The sequence below is a fragment of the Chiloscyllium punctatum genome, chromosome 48, assembly GCF_047496795.1.
Source record: "Chiloscyllium punctatum isolate Juve2018m chromosome 48, sChiPun1.3, whole genome shotgun sequence".
Lineage (NCBI taxonomy): Eukaryota > Metazoa > Chordata > Chondrichthyes > Orectolobiformes > Hemiscylliidae > Chiloscyllium > Chiloscyllium punctatum.
Window position 1 is genome coordinate 40,522,886 of NC_092786.1, and position 25,980 is coordinate 40,548,865.

The window sequence follows — 25,980 nt, forward strand, 5'->3', positions numbered from 1 at the left end:
TCAAATATAACAAGAAGACAGCCTAGACGCTAACTTTTACCTTATTTAAAGGCAAGTGTAAGGTGCTGTGTTCCAAATGTGATTCAATTATTTTTAACCAAGACATATTTTATTCTTACCCTATAGTTAAAATACAAACCAAAGAAAGATGAATTGGAGTCACTTGACTCTATTGGAAACCTTAACAAAGTAATAGATTATTTAACTACTAAACAGCATCTGTTCCAATGTAGTAGATACGCAGATCTACTAAGCTGATTCAGTAAAATAGATTGCCTCACATACACTTCTTGCAGCAGAGAGAACTTCCAGCTTTTAGCTGTAACAGAGAGGAATAACAACTTCCAGATTGAGTTTCAAGACTGCTGCAACTGCTAAAAGCTAAAACTAAAATCTTGGTTTTGTGGGAACCTGATTTTGCCCATTCATGCTGCTTCTATTGTTCCAAAAGGCCTCACGAGCTGTTAACATTATTGACTTGGAACGGACCACTCAGCATCTCTGTCTCAACTTGGACAAAATCCACCTCTTAAAACCAGTACTATTGTTACAGCAACCAAGTGATAATCATGGTCTAGTTTTTTTTTTATCTCTGCTTACATCTTGGAAGTCTCCATAGTACCTGCAAGTGATCACAATGAAGCTGTATTCAAACTTCAGCCTCAGCCTTTAAAAAGGAGAGAAGATTATGGGGTGGAGTGCAGGGGGAAAATTGTGTATTTGTTAATCACAAATTTTCTACAAGTTACCCAAGAACATAGAAAGTTATACAAAGAAACTATCAACTGAGTGGAAAATGCCTCTTTAATCCCATCCCCCATTCTTCATTTTCTGATTATATTGCTGCAAATGAAAATTTCTGAATGTTTGATTAAAAAACTAAGCCTTTTTAGTCAGTTTAGTGGATTTTTCTATTCTAACTTGAGTCAATTTTATGTTGTTTAACAATGTCTCTAAGTCATCATTCAATGTAAGCAGATGTTCAGGGAATGAACTTGTTTTGAGAAGCAAATCTCTGTGTGTGTATGTTGTTTCTCTTGCAGTACTTCAGATATTTTTCCATGATCTATTTTAAGAGATGGTTAGTTACATAGCATGGTGATTGTGAATCTGGTTACAAACCTACCTTGATTTTTTTTTTGCTATTTCTACACTTAAAAATTGCACTTGATGTTCCAAAGACTTTAAAATCCCCTGCAAATTAGATTTTTTTTTGAGTTTTCTTTTACTTCGCAAAGAGAAGCACTTTTTTTCTCCACTTTGCATCTCTCCACAAATACTCGGGAACAAGCTTAAATCCTTTTTCCACTACACAGTGTCCAATTACGATATTATCACAATTGTGATGCAAGAGCAGAATTGACATAATTTTAAATTGCTTTTTGATAGAAAAGATCCTACTTTATGTGTTTGAACCAGGGACCTTAATTTTCTGAGTCTTGTGAGTGTCTCATCTTTATACTATGTACAGAGAAATTAAAGGCTAAGGACAGTTAACCGATTCAGTCAGATCTGTGGGACTCCATGGTCAGTTTTCATGTCCCTGTAACTTCTGCTTTTAGCTTCTATCTCGCGATTTAGAATGTATGCATATGCAGTTCTGGTGAAGTTGGAGAGTGATTTGAGTGATGTGATGGATTAGACACTGCCCATACACTTGTGGCATTTAGATTCAAATACAGCTAGAAGGATCCCATGCAAAGGCATCTTTAGGCAGTTTAATCTGAGTTCCTAATGGTTATGAACCTACATCACAACAGCATTGCCTTAATAACCTTTTATATATAACCTTAATCTACCAGTCTTCCTCACAAGACCATTCTGTGCTTTGTCTAAGAAATGCAAACATTGTCACACTGATGCGTTAGGAGGTACCCTCTTGTATTTGGTTTTGAGGAGTTTGCTTTCATTGTGACTCCCCCAAGATGTAGGAGCAAAAGTAGACCATTTACCCCATCGGATCTGCTCTGCAGTTCAACAAGATTATGGCTGATCGAATAATCTTCAACTTTACTTTCCTGCTTTTTCCCCATAACCCTTGCGCTATTCAAGACTAAGGTATGAGTATCTAAAATAGGAGGTGTTTCATTTCCCAGCGTGAACATCCTGCACTTTAACCAGCACAAATCTGATTAGAACAGATGCATTCCATGGTTGAATAGCCTGTGAACATATAATTCTAAGGGCAACTGAATGTTTGGTAACCAGAGATTTGCAAGCATCGAGGGAATTGTTTTCATTAAATTTTGGTTTGCATGCATTAAAGATTAATATCCATTCCCTCTGAAGATTTTGCAACTCCACGTTTTTTTAAGAGTGTGCATCAGATTAATTTCTATTTTTGATGGGATTTACTGTTTCCTTCCAGATGCCCCATTACCAAGACCACTGCATCATCAGGCCACTACATGCCCACACGCGCATGGAAATCCTCCCCCTCCACCACAACCTCCTCCCCAACCAGAATATGCTATTCCACATGCAGTGCACCCTTTCCATCCCCAGATTCCTTCGCATCCTTCAACTCACGCTGTACCACCAGCACCCCCACCTCCGCCACATCACCTTCCTGCAGCGGCAACAGCAATGCCACACCACATCCCTGCTCCACCACCTTCATCTCAACGACTGCATCACCATGAAATGCTTCAAAGAATGGAGGCACAGCGAAGACGAATGATGCAACACCCAACGTAAGTAAGCTGTTTATCATAGCTCTATCATAGTACCAGACTTTTTTGTAACTACCAGCACTGTAGGATGTTACTTGGAGTACCACAGTTTATAAATGCTCATGTCACTTGAATAATGAAAAGCTAGATTATCTTCATTACTTCCTTTGACCTTTCTAGAAGTAACCCTATACACTAACATTGCCACACTTGCCTTTCACTTTGTATCTTCCAGTGATTTTTTAAAAAATTTTGCCTGTTATTTTTGGTCTGCGCAATTTTGAGTGAAACTATTTCACAATGTTACTTTGAAACTTCCTTAAAATGTCGACATTTGACAAATATTTCGCAGTTGGGCATCTTCTATTGAAGACTTTGATTAAATGTCCAAGAGGAGCTTTTCCCAATTGAAAAGTCTGAACCATCACAGTTTTAAAAATCCCAGATGTGTCATCGGTCGGATATGTCCATTATTACTAGCACAATGTTACTGACTTTGGCATTACCTGTATACAATTAGGATGTAGCACTGGAAAATGATGCATATCACACAAAATAATTTAAAATCCACAAGTCATTTACATTGATGTATGGATGGTCATTGAAGACTTTGATTAATTTCAGCAATAGTCTGGTCAGCACTAGCATGTCTTTTTATCAGGTTCCTTCTACCTTAATGTATGATGTGGAGGTGTCAGTGTTGGACTGGGTGGACAAAGTTTAAAAAGTCACACAACACCAGGTTATAGACCAACAGGTTAATTTGGAAGTACGAGTTTTCGGAGCACTGCTTCATCTAGCTACCTGACGAAGGAGCAGTGCTTTGAAAACCCATACTTCTAAATAAACCTGTTGGACTATAACCTGGTGTTGTGTGATTTTTAAACTTTGTCCACCTTAGTGCTGTTATTGACATCTGACTCTTGCAGATGCAGTAGCCACTTTCTGACATCCCCAATCCAAATAGCAAGCTTGAAGTGTGGCCAACAATACCCCCTGATGCCTACTAAAATTGTCAATTAACCTGATAGTCAAAAATTCAACAAATTCAGTAATGACTGACCATGGGGCAAACTGAAAAGCTCATCACTCTAAGTTTGTGCCAGCGAAGATGAAGGCAGCATTTTACCCTGACTGTAAGGATGAAATGTGACAACCAGTTGCGCAACTTTTGGGCTCACTGTACAGTTGGTCTCTTGAAACTGTCAGCCAGTCACAGCTGAAGTGGATGCTTCTGAGGCAGGTCAAGTGTTGAGAGGGTACAGAAACACACAGACATCCTCTGCTTGAGTTAAAAAAAACTAAAGTAGACGAGCAGCTGGCACCCTTATGTGACCCATTAGGACATAGGGCATTTAGCTATGTGAAGCTGGCAGCCTCCGAAATAAAAGCACAATGCTGGAGAAATTCATGTGTCGCAAATCCATGGCAAGAGAAACAGAGTTCCTGTTTCAGGTCCAATTTAACTCTTCTCCAGAATCAAAGGGGCCTGGAAAATGGTGGGCTTTAGGCTGTTGACAGTGGGTTTGGAAGAGCAAGTGGAACAAATATCTGGAGTCTTCAGAGCAAAGGATAAAGAGAGATCTAATAGTGATAAAGGAGAGATAGAGTTTAAAAAAAAAGGTGAAAAGGAGAAAATGGGTCTGCTGTGCTGAAAGCAAAGCCAACAAATACAGGCAGGATGTTATAATGAAAATGGAGGACAGGTTCAGTACTGAAATTGTTGAATTGAATGTTGAATCCAGAAGCCTGTGAAATGCCTAAGCAGAAATGAGGTTATTGCTCCTCCTGCTTGCATGCAGCTTCATTGGAATACTGCAGCAAGCGCAGGGCAGAATTGTTAATATGGGAATAAGATGATTTATTGAAATGGCAAATAACTCGAAGGTTGGAGTCATTCTTATGGACGCAGCAGAGATGTTTCACAAAGCAAGCACCCTGTCTGCATTTGGTGTTGTAAATGAAAAGGAAACGGCATTGTGAACATTAAACATTGCAAACTTAATTGAAAGAAGTACAAGTGAAACGTGGCTTCACTTGGAAGGTATGTTTGGGAACCTGGACAGTGAGAAGGTGAGGATGCATGTTTTACACCATCTGCAATTACACGGGAAGGTGAGGAAGTGTTACAAGACATAGAGGGGGATGGACATGGCATTTTGCCACTGTAAAGGTGTTCACAGGCTGGAAGAATTAGTTCTAAAAATGTCCTTAAATATTAGGCCAACAATGGGAATTTACTGTATCCAGTATTCAAACCTATATCCAGAATCAGGATAATCCTGTTCCACATCTCAGCTATGGTGGTGGGATGTCTGGCGTAAGTCGTTGTTTATAATGATGTTTGAATATATAGCTATACCTCACAGAAATCAAATAAAAAGGCTTATTTATTTTGTTATGGATAGAAACCAGTTGAATAAGTATACATTTACTTCTTCTTCAAAACAAAATCTTGAATGCATGCTGTAAATATGCAGTAGTTCTGCTGAATGTGATCCAGTGCTGAGACTGAATGAATATTATCTTTGATTTCACGTTCTTAACCTAAATGCAGCAAAGGACTACAAAGTAAATAAACATCATGTGTTCTTAACAAAATTACAAAGATTTAAAGATCAAATTTACCAAAATGTTGATTTTTGATAAATACAATAATGTTTAAATCTCATTTAATCATGCAGAAAACAATATGTTGCACTGTTCTAAATTTTCAAGTTATCATTTATAGCCTTTGCTTATTATTTGCTACTGTTAATGAGACATATATTTGAAATTATCACGGTATACATGTGCATGTATTTCCTTTTCCAGTCGAGCACACGAGCGACCTCCACCACATCCACATCGCATGCATCCTAATTATGGCCACGGACATCATATTCATGTTCCCCAGACGATGTCATCACATCCTCGACAACCACCAGAGAGGCCAGCCTGGTTAGTGGAGAATCTTTCTTTTTAATATGTGCAATGTAGCCACGGTATGCTTTCGTTTAGATCCCACATTGGCAGCAGAGCATAAGATTTTACTCCCATGGAATAATGTGATTTCATTTTTTAGCCTGTTGACAAACCTCTCCTGTAATATTGAGTGAATTTGAAAATTAGTAAATAATAGCATGATTGAATTTGCTGAGCATCTTCTACAGCTGTGTAGAAAGGAGCTGCAAACCGATGTGTTCATTTTGGCTTTTCAGATACTGTGACCTTATTGCGTATTGCAAATCTTTTCTGTGTGTTTTACAAATACCTACATCACCCCTCCCCCCCTCAAATCACCTTGAACTTGTGTTCCATCTTCACTACCTCTTCAATTAAGGGTGTACAGCTACTCTTCATCCACACACGTGTGCCCTTCTTAACCTTGCACAGCTCAACAGTTTCAATCAGATCACCCTTAGTCTTCTCTGCTCCAATGAAAGCAGCCAAAGCCCATCTAACCTTCCTTCAAACTTAAATTTTCCATCCCTGGCTGTGTTATGGTGAATCTCTTCTATGCTCCCTCAGTGCAATCGCATCCTTTCTGTAATGTGGCAATCAGACCTGCACACTGTACTCTAGCTGTGCTCTCACCAACATTCTGTACAATATGACTCACCTGCTTTTGTAACCTATACCTCAGTTGATACAGGCAAGTGTCCCCTTTGCCTTTTTCACCACCATACTGACACGCCCTTCTGCCTTCAAAGATCAATAGACAAACACTCCAAGGTCCCTTTGTTCCACAGAACATCCTAATGCCATGCCATTCATTGAATAGTTGCGTGTCAAATTCCTCCTTCCAAAGTATATTGCCTCATGCTTTTCAGGGTTAAATTCCATTTGCCACTTATCTGCCCATTTAACCATCCCATTTATATCTTCTTGTACCCCAAGGCACTCAACCTCACTGTTAATATGATCAATTTGGTGTCAACCACAAAGTTATTAATCCAACCTACCACACAATCACCTATGTCACTTGTATAAATTATGAATAATAGGGGACCCAGCACAGATCCCTGTCGCATGCCACTGGACTCTGCCTTCCAGTCGCTAAACTTCTGTCATCACAATGTCTCCTACAATTAAGTCAATTTTGAATCCACTTTATCAACTTGCCCTGTGTATCCCATGTGCATTTGCCTTCATGCTAAGTCTCCTCTCTGTGTCTTTGTCAAAAGCTTTACTGAAATCCATACAAATTTCTCTCAAATGCACACCTGGACAAAACCTCAAAAAATTCAAATTGAAACTACTTTTGAAACTTATTGTCTAGCTGAAATTAAGTTTCAGACTTTATTGAATATGGAAATATTTCTTGGTCACAGAAATTTTGAAAATTACATATTCGTCATTTTAACAAAATAATTGGATCTGCGTGTCATTTTGATTTATTAATTTAGTTAGCTATGAATTGCTATTTCTAAATAAAATGCCATAGTACAGATCTAACATTGTTAAGTAAAGAGTTAATAAACTTTTCCTTAACTATTACAGGGAACTGGGTATTGACCCAGGGGTGACCACAGCACCATATCCAGCAAGTCACCTTCCCCCTCACTTGGCTCATTATCATCCACCTCCACCTCCTCGACTTCACCATTTCCCAATTGGAGCACTACCGTTTATGGTGAGCAAACAATAAATAACATTTCACAATTAGTTATCCCTAACTGTGATGAGGATTGTGTCTATGATATTGTCTTTACAAATGGTTACTTTATCAACATCGGAATATTTAGAAGATCATTGGCATAAATTTAAATCCACCTGACTGATTGATTAAAATATGACTGACTGATTTTATTTTAATAAATGAATGTACACAAAACGGTATGTAGTGTTTTCATGGTGAAGGACATTTAAACCATTCCAACAGTAATAGATAATGAAGCGAATATAGAAAAGGAAGAACTTAAAACAGTCAGCACCTCTAGGGAAAATGTACAGATTATTAGACAGACAAGTCCTGAGGGCCTGATGGCCTGCATCCTAAAGTCATAAAAGAAGTGACAGTGGAGAGTATGGAAGCATTGATTGTAATATTTTATTATTCCCTGGATTCTGGAACAGTTCCAGGAGATTGGAAAATGCTAATTTCATTACCTTACTCAAAAGGAGAGGGAGGCAGAAAGTTGGAATGATTTATTAATTTAACATTATTAGTTTAACATTTGTCCTTGGCGAATTGTTGTAATCCATTATTAAGGAAATAGTGATGGGATATTTAGAAAGTCGAAACACAATCTTTCAGAATCAGTATGGTTTTTGAAGTGTAAATCATATTTCACTGATTTGTTAGTGTTCTTCAGAGATATAACAAGCAAAGTTGATAATGGGGTCCTATGGATGTTGTATATCCGGACTTCCAGAAGGCATTTGGTAAGATGCTGCTCCACAGGTCAATACACAAGCTAAGACCTCACAAGGTTTGGGGTAATAGAGTCACAGAGCAAGGAAACAGAACTTCCAGTCCAACCTGCCTGTGCTTGGCCCATACCCCTCCAAAAATTCTTATTCATGTACTTCTCTAAATGTCTTTTAACTGTTGTAACTGTGCCCACATCCACCACTTCCTCTGGAAGTCCATTCCACACACAAGCCACTCTCCAGGGAGGAAAAGAATTTGCTCCCCATGTCTTTATTAAATCTTTCTCCTCTCACCTTAAAAATATGCCGTCTAGTATTGACATTCCTCACCCTAGAGAAAAGACACCTACCACTGACCTTATCTATAACCCTCATGATTTTATAAACCTCTATAAGATAGCCTGTCAACCTCATGATAGCGAAGAGTCAGGATAAATGGGTCTTTTTCAGGTTGGAAGGTTATAACAGTAGGGTGCCACGGGTTTTGGTCCTCAAACCCTAACTATCTAAACGCCTGTCTGTTCATCCACCTATATACACCGTACATACAAACCATGTTAATGACTTGAATAGAGGGATAGAATAATATCGCCAAAATTGCAGATGACACAAAAATAGGTTCAGAACATAGATTGCAATGAAGAGACAGGAAATTTACAAATAGATATGGCTAAATTAGTTGAATGGGCCAAAATATGGCAGATGGTGTTTAACATGCTTAAGTGTGAGGTTATCTATTTTGGTCAGATGAACAGCAAAGGAACTTATTATCTAAATGGTGAGAAACTTCAAAATGCTGCAGTGCAGAGGGATCTCAGTGTCCTTGTACAGAAGGTCACAAAAAATTAGTATGCGGGTACAGCAGATAATGAGGAGGGCAAACAGACCATAAAAACAGTGAAGTGTTTCTGCAACTGTACAGGCATTAGTGAGACTGCATCTGCAGTGTTGCTTATAGTTTTGGTCCCTTTACCTGACGAAGGATGTAATTGCATTGGAGGCAACTTAGAGAAGGTTCACTAGATAAATTCCAGAGATGAAAGGCTTGTTGTGTGAGGAGAGGTTGAGAAGTTTAGGCCTGTACTCATTCGAATTTAGATAAAGTGAGACGAGATTTAATTGAGGTATATAAATTGCTAAAAGGGTTTGACAATGTGGGCATAAAATGGATGTCTCCCCTTCTAAGGCAATCCAGAAGGAGAGGTCATTGTTTTAGGCTAAAGGGCGACAGATTTAAAACCAAGATGAGGAATTGCTTCTCTTGAAGATTCATGAATATCAAGAATTCACTATCTCAGAGTATTGTTGGTGCTGGAACACTGAACAGACTAGAGGAAGAAATAGGTGGATTTTTAATTAGTAATGGATTAAGAGGAGTGGACAGGAAAGTGCAGTTCAGGCTGAGATGAGGTCAGCTATGATCATATTAAATAGCATAACAGACTCAAGGGTTGAATTGCTTCCTGCTTCTTATGTGCTTTCAAATTCAAACTCTCTTCAACTTATACCACAATGTTTTGAGGAATTCACATTATTGGGAAATATCATCCATTCAACAAGAGATTTCCTTTACACAGACAACCTTCATTTCAGGTTTGCTCTTTCCCCAGGCAAATGTGTTTAGTCAGAGAAACCTTTCCAAAACATGACATATAGGCATACAAGTATATGTATAAAACACACATATAGATCATTGCTCCTTTGAGCCTTTTCTGCCATTCAACAGGATCTTGACTGATCTGTTTGTGTTTTGAATTCCACGTTCTCGTCTGCCCCCAATGACCTTTGATTCCCTTACCAAGCAAGTTTCTGTTGATCTTCTTCTTAAGAATATTCAATAATTCTTCCTCCACAACCACCTGAGGCCAACAGTTCCAAAGCCAGACAACTCTCAGAGAAGAAATTTCTCATCTTTGCCTTGAAAGAACGACTTCTGATTTTAAAATAGTGGTCTCTAGGTCTCGACTCACCTACAAAAGGAAACACTTTTTCCATGTCCACCATGTCAAGACCATTCAGGATCTTCTACACTACAATCAAGTCTCTTCTAAACTCCAGTATGAATCAGCTCAGTTTGTCTACCTTTCCCCATAAGGCAACTGCTCATTCCAGATATCATTCCAGTAAACCTCCTTTGAACTGCAACCAATACTTATGCATACTCCCTTAAATAAGAAATTCGAAACTACATACAGTATTCAAGATGTGGTCTCACCAATGCTCTATATAACTGAAGAATAACCAACCATTTTTTGTACTAAGTCTTCTTGTACTAGAGGATAGTATTCCAATAGCTTTTATTAATTCTTTGCTCAACCTATGTACTGACATTTTCTGACTTGTACTCTAGGACACCTAGATGCCTCTGCACTCTGGATTCTGCAATTGTTTTTTATTGAAGTTATGATCTGCATTCTTCTTCCTGAAAGTGAACTACTTTATATTTGCCCATCCTAGACCCCATTTGCCAGATGTTTGCCCATTCATCCCTTCAACCTATCTATGTCAATCTGTAACCTCCTTAAGTCCTGTTCAGAACATATTTATCTATGATCTTTGTGTCATCTGAAAATTTAGCTACATTCCCTTCACTTCCCTTCTTCGAAGTCATGGACATAAATTGTGTGAAGTTGGGGTTCGTTCGGGACTCTAATCTGTCACTTGCTGCCAAGTTAGGAAAAGATCCATTTATGTAGATTGTCTGTTTTCTGTCAACCCTATCAAATGGCTTCTGAAAATCCTTGCACAATGCGTCAACAGGCTCCCCATGATCCTTCATTTTTAAAAAATCTAACCTATTTTTCTAATCAACCTATTCAGAAATGTTATTGTGGCCTTCTGGAGCAGGTGGGACTTGGACTAGGGCTTCTTGGTCCAGGGGGTAGGGAGACTTCCACTGCACCACAAGAGGGCCCTATGTTACTCCTTCAAAGATTGATTAAACATGATTCCCCTTTCACAAAGTGATCCCCTCTCTTCCTGATTACCTTGAATTTTTCCAAAGTATATCACTTTAATGATTCTCCTAATGATTAATTGTAACATCTTCCCCATGAGGGCTGTGAAGCTGACTGGACTACAATTTCCTGTTTTCTATTGTGTTTCCTCCTTGAATAGGGGAGTTATAGTTGTTACTTTGCATTTTGGTGGAACTTTTCCTGACCCTAGCAAATTTTGGAAAATTAACATCATTTTTTTCTTGATAGTAGAAAAATGATTATTCTGAATAAATTTAAACATCCCCTAAAGTCTGCCACTGGTTCTGTATTGACCATCTCCGAACTTAGTATCCCAATTCACTTGAGCTTTTATGCCTACATAGTTAGATTCAAGTTTCAATTATATTTCTTGGACACACTCTCCTTCCTTTTATGGCTCTTGTCAAGTTCAGTCATATTATAGTCACTGCTGCCTTTTACTCAGGTTGTTAATTAATCTTATCTCATTACTTAATACCAGGTCTATTATAATCTGTTTTCTGGTCATGTTCCAGAAAGTGCCCCTGTGAGAAGCTAATCAAAAGCATTCTATAAGTTCCTCATCCAGGCTCCTTAAGTAGAACCTCGTTCCCAGTTCTGTTTGTCATTGGTACCAATTTAGACCACGACTACTGAATGATCCCTTCTCACTGACAAGTTCTTCTCCAGGCCAGAGCGGGTCACCTGAACTGTGGCAGCCAACAGACAACACAGCTCCCAATGCTGAGTTAAAAATCACACAACACCAGGTTATAGTCCAACAGGTCTAATTGGAAGCACACTGGCTTTCGGTGCGACGCTCCTTCATCAGGTGATAGTGGAGGGCTCGATCGTAACACAGAATTTATAGCAAAAATTTGCAGTGTGATGTAACTGAAATTAAACATTGAAATATTGATTGTCTGTTAAGCCTTTCATCTGTTAGAATACAGTGATAGTTTCACTACTTTCACGTGTAAATCACAAAGCCTTTTTTTAAAGTTGCATTCTCAGGTTAGCTGTTAACAATGGTGATAGCTAGACAATATGTTGAAGGTGTTAGCCCCCTGTGTTCTCTGTCTACGACCTGATATTTAGATTGATTCTAATCTAAAAAGTGAGATAACAGAGTTTTACATAAATTCATGCAGTTTTAGAGCTCAGAGTTCTACATGAATGTATGCAGTTTTTGAGCAAAGTGCAATGTAACTCTACAAGTACAACTTCACCCCACAAAATATATGTGTGCATGTGTCTGTCTGTCTGTCTGGGGTGCGGGTTGTGAGTGTAAGAAAGTGTGTGTGTGTGTGTGTAGTGAGTGCAGAGTGTCTTAAGTCTGTGAGGGGGTGCATGTGAGAGTGTGGGAGTGTGTGGGTGTCTGTGTGCGCGTCTGTGTGTACCTGTGTCCGTGTGTATGTGAGAGTGTGTGTGTGTGTGTAGGAATATCTGTGTGTTACGATCGAGCCCTCCACTATCACCTGATGAAGGAGCGTCACTCCGAAAGCTAGTGTGCTTCCAATTAAATCTGTTGGACTATAACCTGGTGTTGAGTGATTTTTAATTTTGTACACCCCAGTCCAACACCGGCATCTCCAAATCATGCCCAATGCTGAGGGATTTGTCAATGTGTGAAAAACTAGAAGTGGCAAAGTGTAGAAATTGTGAAGAGTTGTGGAAAAGTTTGCATAGAGGAGGAAAGGCAAGACTTGATTTGGCCATAACTTGACTTGAACACAAAGATGAGAGATTGAAATTCATAACATTGTCGAAAACAAGCCAATATTAATCAATGAGGACAGTGGTGACCGGTAAACAAAATTGTGTGCCAACTCAGATGCAGATACCAGAGTTTCATAGGAACTGAATTTTATAAACTGTGGAATTTTGCAGGCTAACCTGGTGAGCTTGGAGTCATTTTGAGGTAACATACATGAATGAAGTTGCAGGAAGTGATGCGCAGAGACCGAAGAAGAGACTGGCAGTATGACTCAGATGTAAATAACCACTCTTGGGCACAGATTGCTGGATCAGCTTGGGGTCAAGTCGAATGTTCAGGTTGAAAGTAATCTTGTTATGTCTTGGTAGTCGGAGGAATGGCTGGAAACAAATCTAATCAATTGCCAAGATTCTGACTGATGATCTATTTGTACTTGATTTCACAATTAGCTTGAAATGTATAAAAGATCCAGAACTAAATTTCAATCATTTTAATCAAATAGCTTTTTTTGCTGACATTTTTAATGACAGGCATAGAAAGGGAAAAATTGTAGTAATTGAATCAGTGTTAAGATGAATAGAAACCTTGAGGTTAACTGCAACTACTAGTTTTTTCCCCTTGTGGGCTGTTTAACACCCAAAATGAGGAAATTAAATATTACTTGAAAGTTCTTTTGTTGCTGCTAAAACCTTCTTAATCTTTCAGAAAAAGAAGCTGGTGAAATTTAAGATGACTAGGTAGGAATTAGTTCAACCACTGAATTGAAGTTAATTCAGAATAGAAGCAACTTTGCATTTTGGTATGTCATTTCTTCAAAGAAGGCCAGATCCAAGTTTAAAAAAAACATTTTCAAATAGATTGTACACAAACCTTGAAGTGTAATTTAATCTTTGTTTCTGATTTTAAAACTCATGGGTTCCGAACTTGGCTACCATTGAGGATGGCCTCAACTGGGACCTTGGATTCATGTCACACTACAGGTGCTCCGCTACACTATACATTCTCTCTCACACACGAGCACGCATACACACACACACTCTTGGATGCTCACACACGTGCTTTCTCTCATATACACATACTTACGCCCCTAACATTCATACTCATGCACACATCCTCTCACAGGCTTATACTCCATCACATTCACATGCACTCACTCACATACACGCACGCTCACTAACTCTCATGCACGCACACACGCATGTAAGTCTATGGCATGAATTTGCATTTGCAGAATTATATTTGCAGGTACATTTTATTTTGCTCAAACAGCGCATATCTGCAGGTAGTCAATCCATGTAGTATTTTATAAATTCCTACTTTGGAAATAGAACCAGTCTGACTCAGGATTGGGATACAGACAGACTCTAATCTCACATTTTAATGAATTGTCTGAGCTGAGATGTCACTACTTTTTAGAAAACCTTAAGTTATCTCGAGAATGTGACTCAAAAGTAGTTCTGGGATTTACATATTAATGAACCGAAGCCTGCAATTAATCAAAAAATGGAACACTTAACAGCAATATAGGTTTGTTCAACATATAATTTCAGATGCATGACACTATCATTGTTTGCAATATATTTTGCGTCTTATGATCCTGTTTCACGGCTACCTGACGAAGGAGCACCACTCCGAAATCTAGTGCTTCCAAATTAACCTGTTGGACTATGACCTGGTGATGTGTGATTTATTACTTTGTCCACCCCAGTCCAACACTGCACATCTTTAAATCAGGCACTTGAAGTGTGATCACATCAGTGAAATGAGCTGTACTGTTGCAGGATTGTGCTTCATTTCCTTTGGTTCCTGTTTCCATAGCTGAATTAAAATTCTGGCTCTTATTTATTAAGTATTATTAAATAGCTTGGAAACTATAAAATAAGCTTTGAAGTATTGATGTCAAAGATATATTTTGTTCAGAGCTTTACGTGTTGTATTGATTAGGATCATTTGCAAAACAAAAACAAAATAAAGGGAAAACAAGATTTAGACTGTGTGAGAGGCAAGTGCTAATTTGTTGGCTAGTATCCTCTGGTAGAACAGTTGCTGGGGAGAATGCACTAATTAATGATGAATGATAGTGTGCTGCCAAGCTTTAACCAGGCTGATTGATCAACGAATTCCTGAGAAATGAACCCGAGAACGTCTGTCAGTGATTTTCTTGAGTTGAAACTCGTGCAATGTGTTTACATGCTCTTTGATCTGCAGAGGAATCACTCATGCATATAATATAATATACCATCTGCCATATTCTTCCCAACTTACATTCACAACAAACTTTGTGACATCAGCAAACTTGGAAATATTTTTATTGGTTCCTAAATCCCTGATATAGAAAGTGCGAAACAAGAGCTTGAGTACTTTAGCACTTTTTGCATGCCCGCACATACTTCGTTCTTCCCTGCACACCCCCAAATTACGGCCTGAAGTTGACCAACTTAATCCTCCTTTCTTACCTGGCCCTAAACCCAACTGGTCTATTATCCCCAATTCCTTGTGCTTTAATTTTATTTAGTCACCCCTTTGCATGGGATTTTATTAAAATCCTTTTGAAACATGATATCCACTGTTTCACCCCTATCAACTCTGCTAATAACACCCAAAAATATCTTTGTACGTTTTTGTCAAACGTGATTTCCCTTTCAAAACTCCATGTTGTCACTGCCCAATGGACAGTTGTTTCTTAAATGTCCAGCAATCAGATCTTTTGTAATAGATTCCACTATTTTCCTTATTACTAATGTGGGCTAAGAGTCTGCCTCTTCTTAAACAGTGACGTTACATTTACAGCTTTCCAATCTTCAGGCACTATTGTAGAATTAATAGAATTTTAATCATAATAGATCACCAAACATGATCTCGATAGTCATCTCTTTAACCACCCCAGGGTAAAAATCATCAGGTTATGGGGATGTGTCAGTGTTCAGTTTACAGTATCAGTTTCTTCAGTACTTTTTTTTTAGCAATCTTGATTTCTTTCAGTTTCTCTCACTCTCTACCTTCTTGAATCTCTATTAATTAATGAAGATTTCTTGTGTCTTACTCTGCCACTTTTCAAACTCCCATTACAAGCCCTCCTGATACTGCCTGCAATGAATTATCAAATTCTTAGTCCTCTTCTGAAATCTTAACATTCTCCCAATCATCAGTCTTGCAATTGTTTGCTATTTTATGTGCTTTTCTTTTGATCTAATGCTATCTTCAACTTCCCTTGTTGGCCAAGCACTCTTGCTTTTCTTATAGAGTCATACAGTACAAAATGATACAGTGGGTGGCACGGTGGCACAGTGGTTAGCACTGCTGCCTCACCGCGCCAGAGACCCGGGTTCAATTCCCGCCTCAGGCGACTGTGTGGAGTTTGCACGTTCTCCCCGTGTCTGTGTGTGTTTCCTCCGGGTCTCCAACTGGAGACACTTCCTTTTACGTGGCAATGTGAAATATCTTAAGATTTCCACTTGGCACAGAATGAGTGCAGTATAGCTGAGCTGCCCTGCTGTAAGCCTGCTTTAACTGTATTTACTTGAGACTTGAATGTAAAATTTCTTACCTTCAATGAACCTAACTGTTAACAAACAAACACTTACACTGGATACTCACCAACCAATCAATTTACCACTTTTCTGTGATTTCGCTTTCGTAAAATCTTTTTACACTGATTCCTAGCTGCTGTCTGTGTGTAAGAGTGAGAAAGTGGCCGCTATAATTCGCTTTAAGTGATGGTCTCAAGCCTTGGTCCCAAAGTATATCCTGCTACTTTGCATTGTTTCTGGACAGGTCCACTGCCTCTGTAACCAATAGGGTGTCCTTCTCTATTTCATCATATATTGCAACACTAAAGGTGCCTTCAACCATCTTCCTTATACTGATGTCCAGCAAATTTTGCTAACTGGTGGGAGGCAGTAAATGTATTTGTTGCACATTTATTGCAAAGCTACAAATATATTTTACACATCTTAATGTATAATGTTAAGATAGACTATTTCAATGTCAAATGTTGCAAAATGTGACCTCAGGAATTGCATGATGTTTTAACAGTATATAAATGGTAGGGACAGTACCTCTACAGACTTGACCTTGATAGGGAGTTTCAGAACTGATGTAATATATTTTGACTCCGTTGTCTAAATTATCTTTTTTTCCTGCACAGGCTGTACCACCAGACATGGCAGGCTACCCTCACATCCGCTACATCTCCTCAAGGTTGGAAGGAAGGTTTCCAGGCCTCCGAGCCACCTATGAGGTTAGCACAAACAGGACCATGAAATATAATTATTTTCAGTTAAAGTGGTGCTAAATCTTGAATTTTTTATATAAAAAAGGATATAAAATTTAAATGTGTATGTCAAGTATTCTTTCTCATTTACAGGATTTACTGCATTTAGAAGAACGTCTGGGTAATGTTAATCGTGGTGCCTCACAGGGTACAATTGAGAGATGCACATACCCACACAAATATAAAAAGGTGAGTACATTGCCTTATTATTTCAGTATTAATTTTCAATTTGTTTTAGAAATTATTTATCTTTTTAAAAATTCTAAACCTTAAAAACAACTATTAATATTAAGCAAATAATTTGAAATTATTGCAAATGATTTGTGTGCAATCTCTGACTGAACCACCTGACAAACTTGAATTTGTGGTAACAAGGCGATAACTGACTTACAGAGGAAACTGCAGTACAAACAGGAGGAAGAGAATGGAATAGAGGATGACACTGAGGAGAAATGTACCATCTGTCTGTCTATTCTAGAAGAAGGTGAAGATGTTAGGTAAGATGGTTTTGTAGAAAAATATTCATGTATTTGTATCAATGGATGCAAACATTTCAAAGTCTTTTTTGTTGACAGTTATTTGATCCCTTATGTACAAGATTAAGTCCCAAACTAAGTCAAAACAATAGATTTTTTTTTAAATTTCCATTTTATAAATGCCCATGTTGTGTAAATTGGATCTTGAACACAGTTTTTGATCTTGTAATAAATGGTTTTGAACCATAGAGCATATTTTATATAGAATTACTAATTACCCGATAAACTAGTATGCTAGATCTGTTGACTTATAATCATAATACACTTGTCTTGCTTTAAAGAAATTTGTCTTATGTTTGCTGAAACCCATTGTGTTGGACTTGAGCAGTTTGTTTTTGAAATTTCAAATTAATGTGAGGAAAGTAACGCTTGTCTTATTGAAATAACTTGCTCTATTTTTCATTCATATCAAATAGTTTATTTCTTCACAATTTTCTGAATTGTGACTTGGATTGTTTGTATAATAGTTTTTATTAATCAATTGGGCATTGATTTAGATGCCATTTTAAATTAAAATATTTTTGTTACAGATTTGTCACTGAGAAGTAATACTAATACTGAGACACCCTTTGGGCTGTGAATGCAAAATAAATCTTAGAATATTTTATTAAGAATAATACAAAAAACTTGATGCATTTCTTTCCCTTGACATTGCAGACGTCTTCCCTGCATGCACCTCTTCCATCAAGTGTGTGTGGACCAGTGGCTGACTACCAACAAGAAATGCCCCATCTGCAGAGTGGACATTGAAGCTCAGCTTTCTGCAGATAGTTGACATCTTATTCAGTAACTGTCCTCAGTACTGCAGTCAACCAAAGATGGCATGAATAACCTGCGCAGATTCAAAAGCATTGAACCTAGAGTGCGGCTACGCCACATAGTACAATTTATGCTAGGCCTACAATGATATTTCAGTATAGAGTTTAAATTTTAATGTATTTATGAAGCTTTTTTATGTGGCTTTTTATGTTTTTCCAAGTCATTTTATTTTGCATGGTTCCTTGGATTGCATTTCTTTGCACATAACGGGCTTTATGTCCTCAGACTTGCAGGCAAGATTAGCTGCTCTAGATAGAAATAAGTCATTTTCATGATGCCTTGCTTTACTGGAATAGAATATGTCATCAGTCACTAACCCTGGACTTTAATTTAAACATTTATATTAGATTGTGTATATAGATTGTGATCTGTTCATTAAGGAGGAATATCAAGACATTCCGTGATTAGGAAAACAGCTGCTGTATTGTAGAAACTCACCATCAGACAGCACACAACGAATCAATGGGATCCCATCCTAAACAATTGCCATTACAAGCATATATCCAACCATTTACTATTTAGGTTTTTAATAAAAATCCATTCTTATTTGGCACAATGATAGATGTAATTTTTAAGAATGTCAATATTCTACAAGACTAATGAATTTGCAAATTTTTATTTCATAGTTTTCTTTCACTTTGTTTTTTGATTTACTTTGGTTTTCCCTTTTCTTTACAAATTTAGCTGTTTGGCTGCCATTAAACAGCTCTAACACTAATGTTATCTAAATTAGCTGTATTGCGTATACTTGCACATCTGATTTGTAATGGTGAGCTAGTCAGATTGTAGAACAAGGTTCTGTATGAAGTCATCAATAAGCACGTCTAGGTAATGTATTTGAAGGCAGATTGCAGAATTATGGCTGTTAAAGATTCAGGTGAAGTGTTGGAATGCAGTACCAATAGCAGGTATACATGCATTCATAGAATTGTAAAGGTCCCTGGATGCATTTTTAGGGGGTCTTAGTTTTAAAGTTAATAAAGATAGTTAACTCCATGTTGGCTGTTTTATCTCTTATATTCACTGTTTCTCTGATTATACTTACATAAAATTCACAAGATGTGTTGCTATTCCCACTATGGATGGCTACTTTATTTTTGATCTTTAATGGCTAAGAGAGAAAACAGATACTGTGGATTTCTTTTGTACAGTAACAAGTGATGTATGATCATCAAAAACCTCACCACCAGACCTATAATTAGTGTGATCAGACCCACCATTCTAAAATTGTTGGGTAAAGCGAACTGGTGTGCCAGGATTTAGCTTCAACATAGAACATTGAAATCATGGTATGTGAATATTAAAATATGAAGAACAAATATGAAATTCTTTTATCCAGAATTTTATTGATTTTAAGTAGTCAACTACTCCCAAGATTATGGACAACAAAATTTCATAATTTTGGATCATTTAAGCATTCATATTTTCATCCTGTAATTTCAAGACTGTCATATGTAATTAGTGTTTCAGCCAATAAAAGAAATACATGAAATACCATGAAATTAATCAAAACCCATCAGATGAAATCTCTATTGCTGTGATTTATTGGTAATCCCCTGAAAATTAAACTGGGCATTTGCCCTAATGTCACTTTAACTTAGAAACTTCATACCCTTAAGTTGGCACAAAGTGCAGCTGACAAACCTTTTTTGGGGTACTATCAACAGTGCTAATCAGCCTTCCACAACAAGGTAAACTTAAACCATGTCAGGTTGGTCTTGCCTCACTTTGACCTACTGAACATGACAGAGAAACTAGATGGTCAGATTCTCATGGTGATTTCTCAGTTGAACATCCTCTGTTCTTAAAGCTGACCAAATTCATAGCCAAATTAGGGAGTACATTTACCTGTATGTATAGTTATTCATCATCTGGATGTCAGTAACACTTCTTTAATGTTTCCTATTCTGGCTGATAGAGCGTACTTGGATGACCTGAAGTGCTTTGAGGCTTTCATTATTCAACTGACTGTTACTCTGTGCCTTATTGCATCCAATTACAAACTTCAACCATTCTCCATCACTTTTCCTATATTAGTAAAGCATACCACCATGTGTTACAGGCAATGAGACAGCCTAAAAGTGTTTTGGAATAAAAGCAAGACGCTGAAAATATTCACCAACATTTTTGGAGATTTTTGTCAAGATTGAATTTGATGTGCAACCTGTAATGCATAATGCTACTGGGGGCAGCAGTTGAGCTACAAAACACCTTTAGGACTATGGAATTGAAGTAAATTAGCAATACTTTGGATTGTAATTGATCCTGTCGTCTCTTCTGGAAAACACACGCACGGGCAATATGTGAAGAGATGATTGAGCTTTTTTCAATTCTCCATGTGGTTAAAATATATTCATGGAGGAGAGCTCCTAGTGCCTGTGATCCCATAGCCAAGTAACAGACAATTTTGTTTTATATCGTACAGTAAAGAAAAACTGAATGCTGCTAGATCTTTTTTATCCAAATTTGCATCCCTGAGAAAATATGTATGACAGAACATTTTGCAGATGGTTTGTTGAAATGCTCAGGACAATCTGCTATTTTTTGGTTATGTATTCCTGTCTAAACTTCAAACTTGAAGAAAATACATTGCAACTGGGATAATGCTGATTTTCCTTGCTTATGTTTGGTTCATAGATAAAAGCCACAGCTGCATTTCCCCCTGCACTGTGCCATCCATTTAGAGTACAGTTTTGATTATACACCAGATTATTAGCTAAATTGTGTACATCTTTTAATGTAGCTATGTGTCCTTCAGAAGTCCTAGATGTTTTGTGAAGTAAAATACTGCCACTTTGACACAAGGCAAATCATGAGCATATAGCGTCTTTGGGAGGAGCGGAGTTCAATCATTTTTATCTTGGACATGTTTAGGACAAGCATATGAGCAAAATAAAATCATGAATTACAATCCTTGACCTGTTCTTGGGTGAATAAAGTTAATTATTAGTTTGGAATAGGAGAATTTTTTTTTCTCATTGTCATCATTGTAAAGCAAACATTTTTGGCTTTTTTGGTGATTTTTAAATTTTGCTGCACTTTTTATAGAGTTGCTATCAATTTAAACTTATTGCATTTAATTGTTAAATATTATTCAGTCAAAATGAACTTAATCAGAACTCTTTGTAAAGTGGAAGCCAATACCTTAATGAATAGGCCAGTATCTGACCAGGTCATAGGAAACTTTCTACCTGTTGATAAGCTTCACCACTATAAGCAGTTAAGCTTTTACAAATATCAGCCTGCAAGAGTAGAGTTCTTATACTTTTGCATTTGACAAGCAATACCTTAACTTCATTTGTTTAGATCGGCAGATATGCTCTAATTTGATTATTATTGAATTTTTACTATCATTTTTACTATCCTTTATAAAGTTCTTCAGTCATGAAACTAAGCATGACTGAGTCCCAGACTTGAAATGCAATTCTACAGTACTTGACTGTAGATAAAATATGTCTTTAATGTAGCACAAACAGAAATCTCATTATGGCCAGATTATCTGTTTTTACTGTTGATTGAGGGATAACTATTGATCAGGATATCAGGGGAATTACCCTGCTCTTCTTTGAATAGCACTATTTGATCTTTTGAGGCCACAGAGGAGAGGAAACTGAATCTCACTTTAATATCTCACTCAAAAGACAATACCTTTAACAACTCAGTACTTGTTTATGTTGCACTGAAATGTCAGTCTAGATTATATGTTTAAATTCTTTGAACTCAGCTTATGAAGTCTAGTGTAAACTCTGAACCTTCTGACTCTGAGGTGGAAGTGCTACTGTTAGATTCTTTTTTTTTGAGATTCTTGCACACTTGATACAACTGCACCATGCCAGTTTCTGTGAACAGCCAAAATTTTATGAAGCAAGTACAAGCTTTGGAGGATCACTTAACACCCTTCGCAATGCTTGCGAAGCATGTCAAGAGAAGCTGTCTTAACAAAGGAACCAGTTTTTCCTTTATACAAAATCTCACCAGACAATCCCCAGCCACTCCCTCACAGTCACATGCCACTCAAGACACAATGCAGTGACCTGATCATCTCCAGAAACAATGTAAAGTAAATCATTCCTTAATGGCCAGATCTGTTGTAAATCTTTTTTTAAACTACAGGATGTGGTCAGAACTTTAATTGCACTGTTCTTATTGATTCTGAATAGGGGATGATGACAATGTAAATTCATTCTGAGTGGCAAGAGATGGGAATGTAAATTCCTTACATTCTACCTGTAAGGTAGACATAGCACCCTAAAGCAGAGACATACCACCTTATCCCCAGGACATCCAATTTCCCGCAGATCAGAGCAAATTAACCCTTTAATATCTCATCCCGTCCTTTTATCATTCCATGATAACCACCTAAAAGGCACTATTTAGCTTATTCATAAGAATCTGACAGCCAGTATTTAACCAAGTCATTGGTAAACAACATACAATTATTATAAGAATTACTTGTCCATGTAGTAGATAGGATCCCAGGATCCTCCCACGTGGGGAAAACAAAAGTGTTCATCTGTAAAGTTGTTAAATCCACAGACCTTAGAGACCACTCCACCCCCTTCAATTTGAGTGGAAATAAGCCTGTTTCCCAAAATTTTCTTCGGTGAACTCCAACCTGACAATAAAATCCGGTCTATCCTTGCACACCACTCCATGGAGAAATCTGAATTCTTGGGTAGGGCCAGTTAAATACTTAACAAACTGATGAGACTTCCATCCTTGCGGAGATGCTTCAGATGGAGGATACCAGTGCATCTGAGCGTGCAGTGCAGCAGCTAAAGCAGGCTAAGTGAACACAGCATTCTTTGCTACTGCTGCTCCCACTCTGCTGTCAAATGTAACAAAGCCAACTGGCTGTTTTGATGTTAGCTTGATCAGTGAACCTTCATATGCCTTAAATGATCAAAGGAGAAGGTAAAGCTCCCGTGGTTTAATACAGGAAGGCCACTGACAAAAAGCGTACAGACCTCCTCTTCACTATTGTTCGCTGCTTCACTTTTTGTGCTCATGACTGGGGAGCTGATTGAATCCATTGGATCAAGTTGTGGAGTGGTGGGCGGTGGTCTGAAGACATGCTTTACCTGTGATTGGAGAAACCCTAGAGACGATGTTAGCTGCTGAAATTATCTCTGCATTTCTTCTCTCATTCCTTCCTTGCCAAAGTGGATATCAGTATGAAGACAATCTCACATTTAACTAAGCTAAGTTGTCGAGAGTGTGTTGCTAGAAAAGTGAAGGACTCCGGCCCGAAACGCTGATTAACCTGCTCCTCGGATGCTGCCTGACCTGCTGTGATTTTCCAGCACCGCACTCTTGACTCTGATCTCCAGCATCTGCAGACCTCACTTACACTAAATTGTCTGTTTCAACATTCTCAGTCACCTTGAAGTCTTACTCTGTTCACTATTTATGACATTATCAAGTTTTCTATAATCTATAAACTTCTAAATTGTACTGCCTAAACAATTCAGTCATTTATAAACAACAATCGGTTGTCCTAATTTTTTTTTAAAGTTTCATCATCAGTGTTTTTAATTAGAATGTGTGGCTGCTGACAAACTGACATTGTAAATTTAACTTACCAAATAAAACAGTCAGAATTATAGTGGTTAGACCAGTAACTGTACAACTTTGGTAAAGATCAACATTCTTTGAATTTGCAATATGAAGGGGGTCAATGAAGTCTTAATGAGAATTGACAGAACTTAAACAGGTCAATGTCTAATATTCTCTAAAATCTTCACAAGACATCCAAATTAAAATGCACTTTGTGTCCATTCCACATAAAAAAAGAGCAGATATTTTAATACAATACCCTCATCTGGCTGAAGCATGACCAATGACTCAATTGTTTTTTTTGAAACAGGCATTGTAGAATTTCAAACAAATCAGGGGCTCAAGGTCCTCGATCAATTTGATTTAAGGTTACATGTTTGGTCCTTTTTAAAAAGGACTTAATGTTGTTTAATATTAATGCAAAAACAAAATATGCCCTATTACATAGCCCACAGCCATAGCGGCACGGTGGTTAGCACTGCTGCCTTGCAGCACCAGAGACCCCGGGTTTGATTCCAGCCTGGGACAACTGTCTGTGTGGAGTTTGCACATTCTCCCCATGTCTGTGTGGGTTTCCTCCAGGTGCTCCAGTTTCCTCCCACAGTCCAAAGATGTGCAGGTTAGATGTTTTGGCCACAATAAATTGCCCATTGTGTTAGGTGCATTAGTCAGAGGGAAATGGGTCTGGGTGGGTTACTCTTCGGAGGGTCTGTGTGGACTTGTTGGGCCAAAGGGTCTGTTTCCACACTGTAGGGAATCTAATCCAATCAAAAAACACATTGAATTGAGATTCCAATTCAAAAACGGCAAAACAGATTCTTAGTAGGATTTTGGGTTTCACCTCCACACTCACTGCGAAAGAAGCATTTCCCTGTAATTACAAATATTCTGCCAATTCACTCCTTATTCCCTGAATAAAGAAAATGCTGTTGTATCAGGTCATCATTCTTCTTGGGGTTTAAAAAATGCTGGAAGCCTTTAGCATGGCTTTCCCTTACGTTTTTCAACAGTTTTAAACTTTGCAAGTTTTGACTGGTGTTATAAGCATCTTCAAATGTGAACACCGACAACTAAAACTTAATCCAGCAAAGAGGCGTCACTTAATATTTCAGTAAGAGATCTGGGTCTGGTGTGGCCCCTTATGTCATAATCATCAACCTTTTCCATATGACTTTCCTGTCTACTGTCAGAAATCTATAGTTTATTGTTTAAGCTGTAATAACAAAGCTTATCAAGAGTTCAGTCTAGACATATGCAAATAAAAGACTTGCATTAACAACCTGTCATAGGAATACTTGTCCCATTTTTGAAGTCTGAACTGCCGAACTTATCTCTATATACTAGTCCAGTGTCTTCAGTCTCCACAACCCCTTCAGGGGTCTGACCTTCGTGTGGGGTATATCCCCTCTTAACAACCAGTCTAAGGAAGGGTGGTTGAGACAGATACAAGAGGTTTTTTTTTATCTTATGCAATAAGCTCCAGAGTCTCAAATCTCACTACTAGAGGGCTCCAACCTCCTTTTTTCAGGGGGACTCTAATCTCCTTTTTCCAGGGGGACTTCAACCTCCCTTCCCAGTAACGTATGATTCTGAAAGCAAATTCAGCGTGCAAGTGCATAAGTTATCTCTGAGATTCCATCACTACAGAGACCTAGGGCACAAGGGGTTGACTGAGTGGTAGGTTAAGGAGAGAGATGAAGGTAAATCTTACCTTGTGGGCCCATCCGTCTCACACAACTGACACTCAATCACTTATTCAGTCCATCCATGTATGTTGGAATTCCAACACTGCCACCAAATGTTGGGTTCTTTTTTCTTGAGATTCTTAAACACTTGGTGCAACACTTGACGCCAACTTCTGTGAACACCCAATATTTTATTAAGCAAGAACAAACTTTGGGGGATCACTTAACACTCTTTGCAATGCCTGCAAAGCGTGTCAAGAAAAGCTCTCTGAACAAAGGAACCAGTTCTTTTATACAAAATCTCACATCACAGTTAGTAATGCCCACAAGACAACTCCCAGCCACTCCCTCATAGTCACATAGGACACAGTGCAGTGACCTGATCATCTCCAGAAACAATGTAATGTAAA

General features: G+C 38.0%; 1 protein-coding gene across 3 annotated transcripts in view; it reads left to right on the forward strand.

Annotated features, from left to right (window-relative positions):
* rnf111 (ring finger protein 111) overlaps positions 1 to 19,325 on the forward strand; it is a 120,307-nt gene extending 100,982 nt beyond the window's left edge. For 2 of the 3 annotated variants that reach the window (XM_072565026.1, XM_072565027.1), the window contains 7 exons: positions 2,369 to 2,693; positions 5,487 to 5,612; positions 7,155 to 7,287; positions 16,849 to 16,941; positions 17,068 to 17,163; positions 17,350 to 17,471; positions 18,168 to 19,325. In XM_072565026.1, coding sequence (XP_072421127.1) covers positions 2,369 to 2,693; positions 5,487 to 5,612; positions 7,155 to 7,287; positions 16,849 to 16,941; positions 17,068 to 17,163; positions 17,350 to 17,471; positions 18,168 to 18,285 — 1,013 coding nt within the window. In that variant the 3' untranslated portion in view covers positions 18,286 to 19,325. The remainder of the gene's footprint in view (positions 1 to 2,368; positions 2,694 to 5,486; positions 5,613 to 7,154; positions 7,288 to 16,848; positions 16,942 to 17,067; positions 17,164 to 17,349; positions 17,472 to 18,167) is intronic. The other variant, XM_072565028.1, reaches the window with a different exon arrangement.
* Positions 19,326 to 25,980: the final 6,655 nt, after the last annotated feature.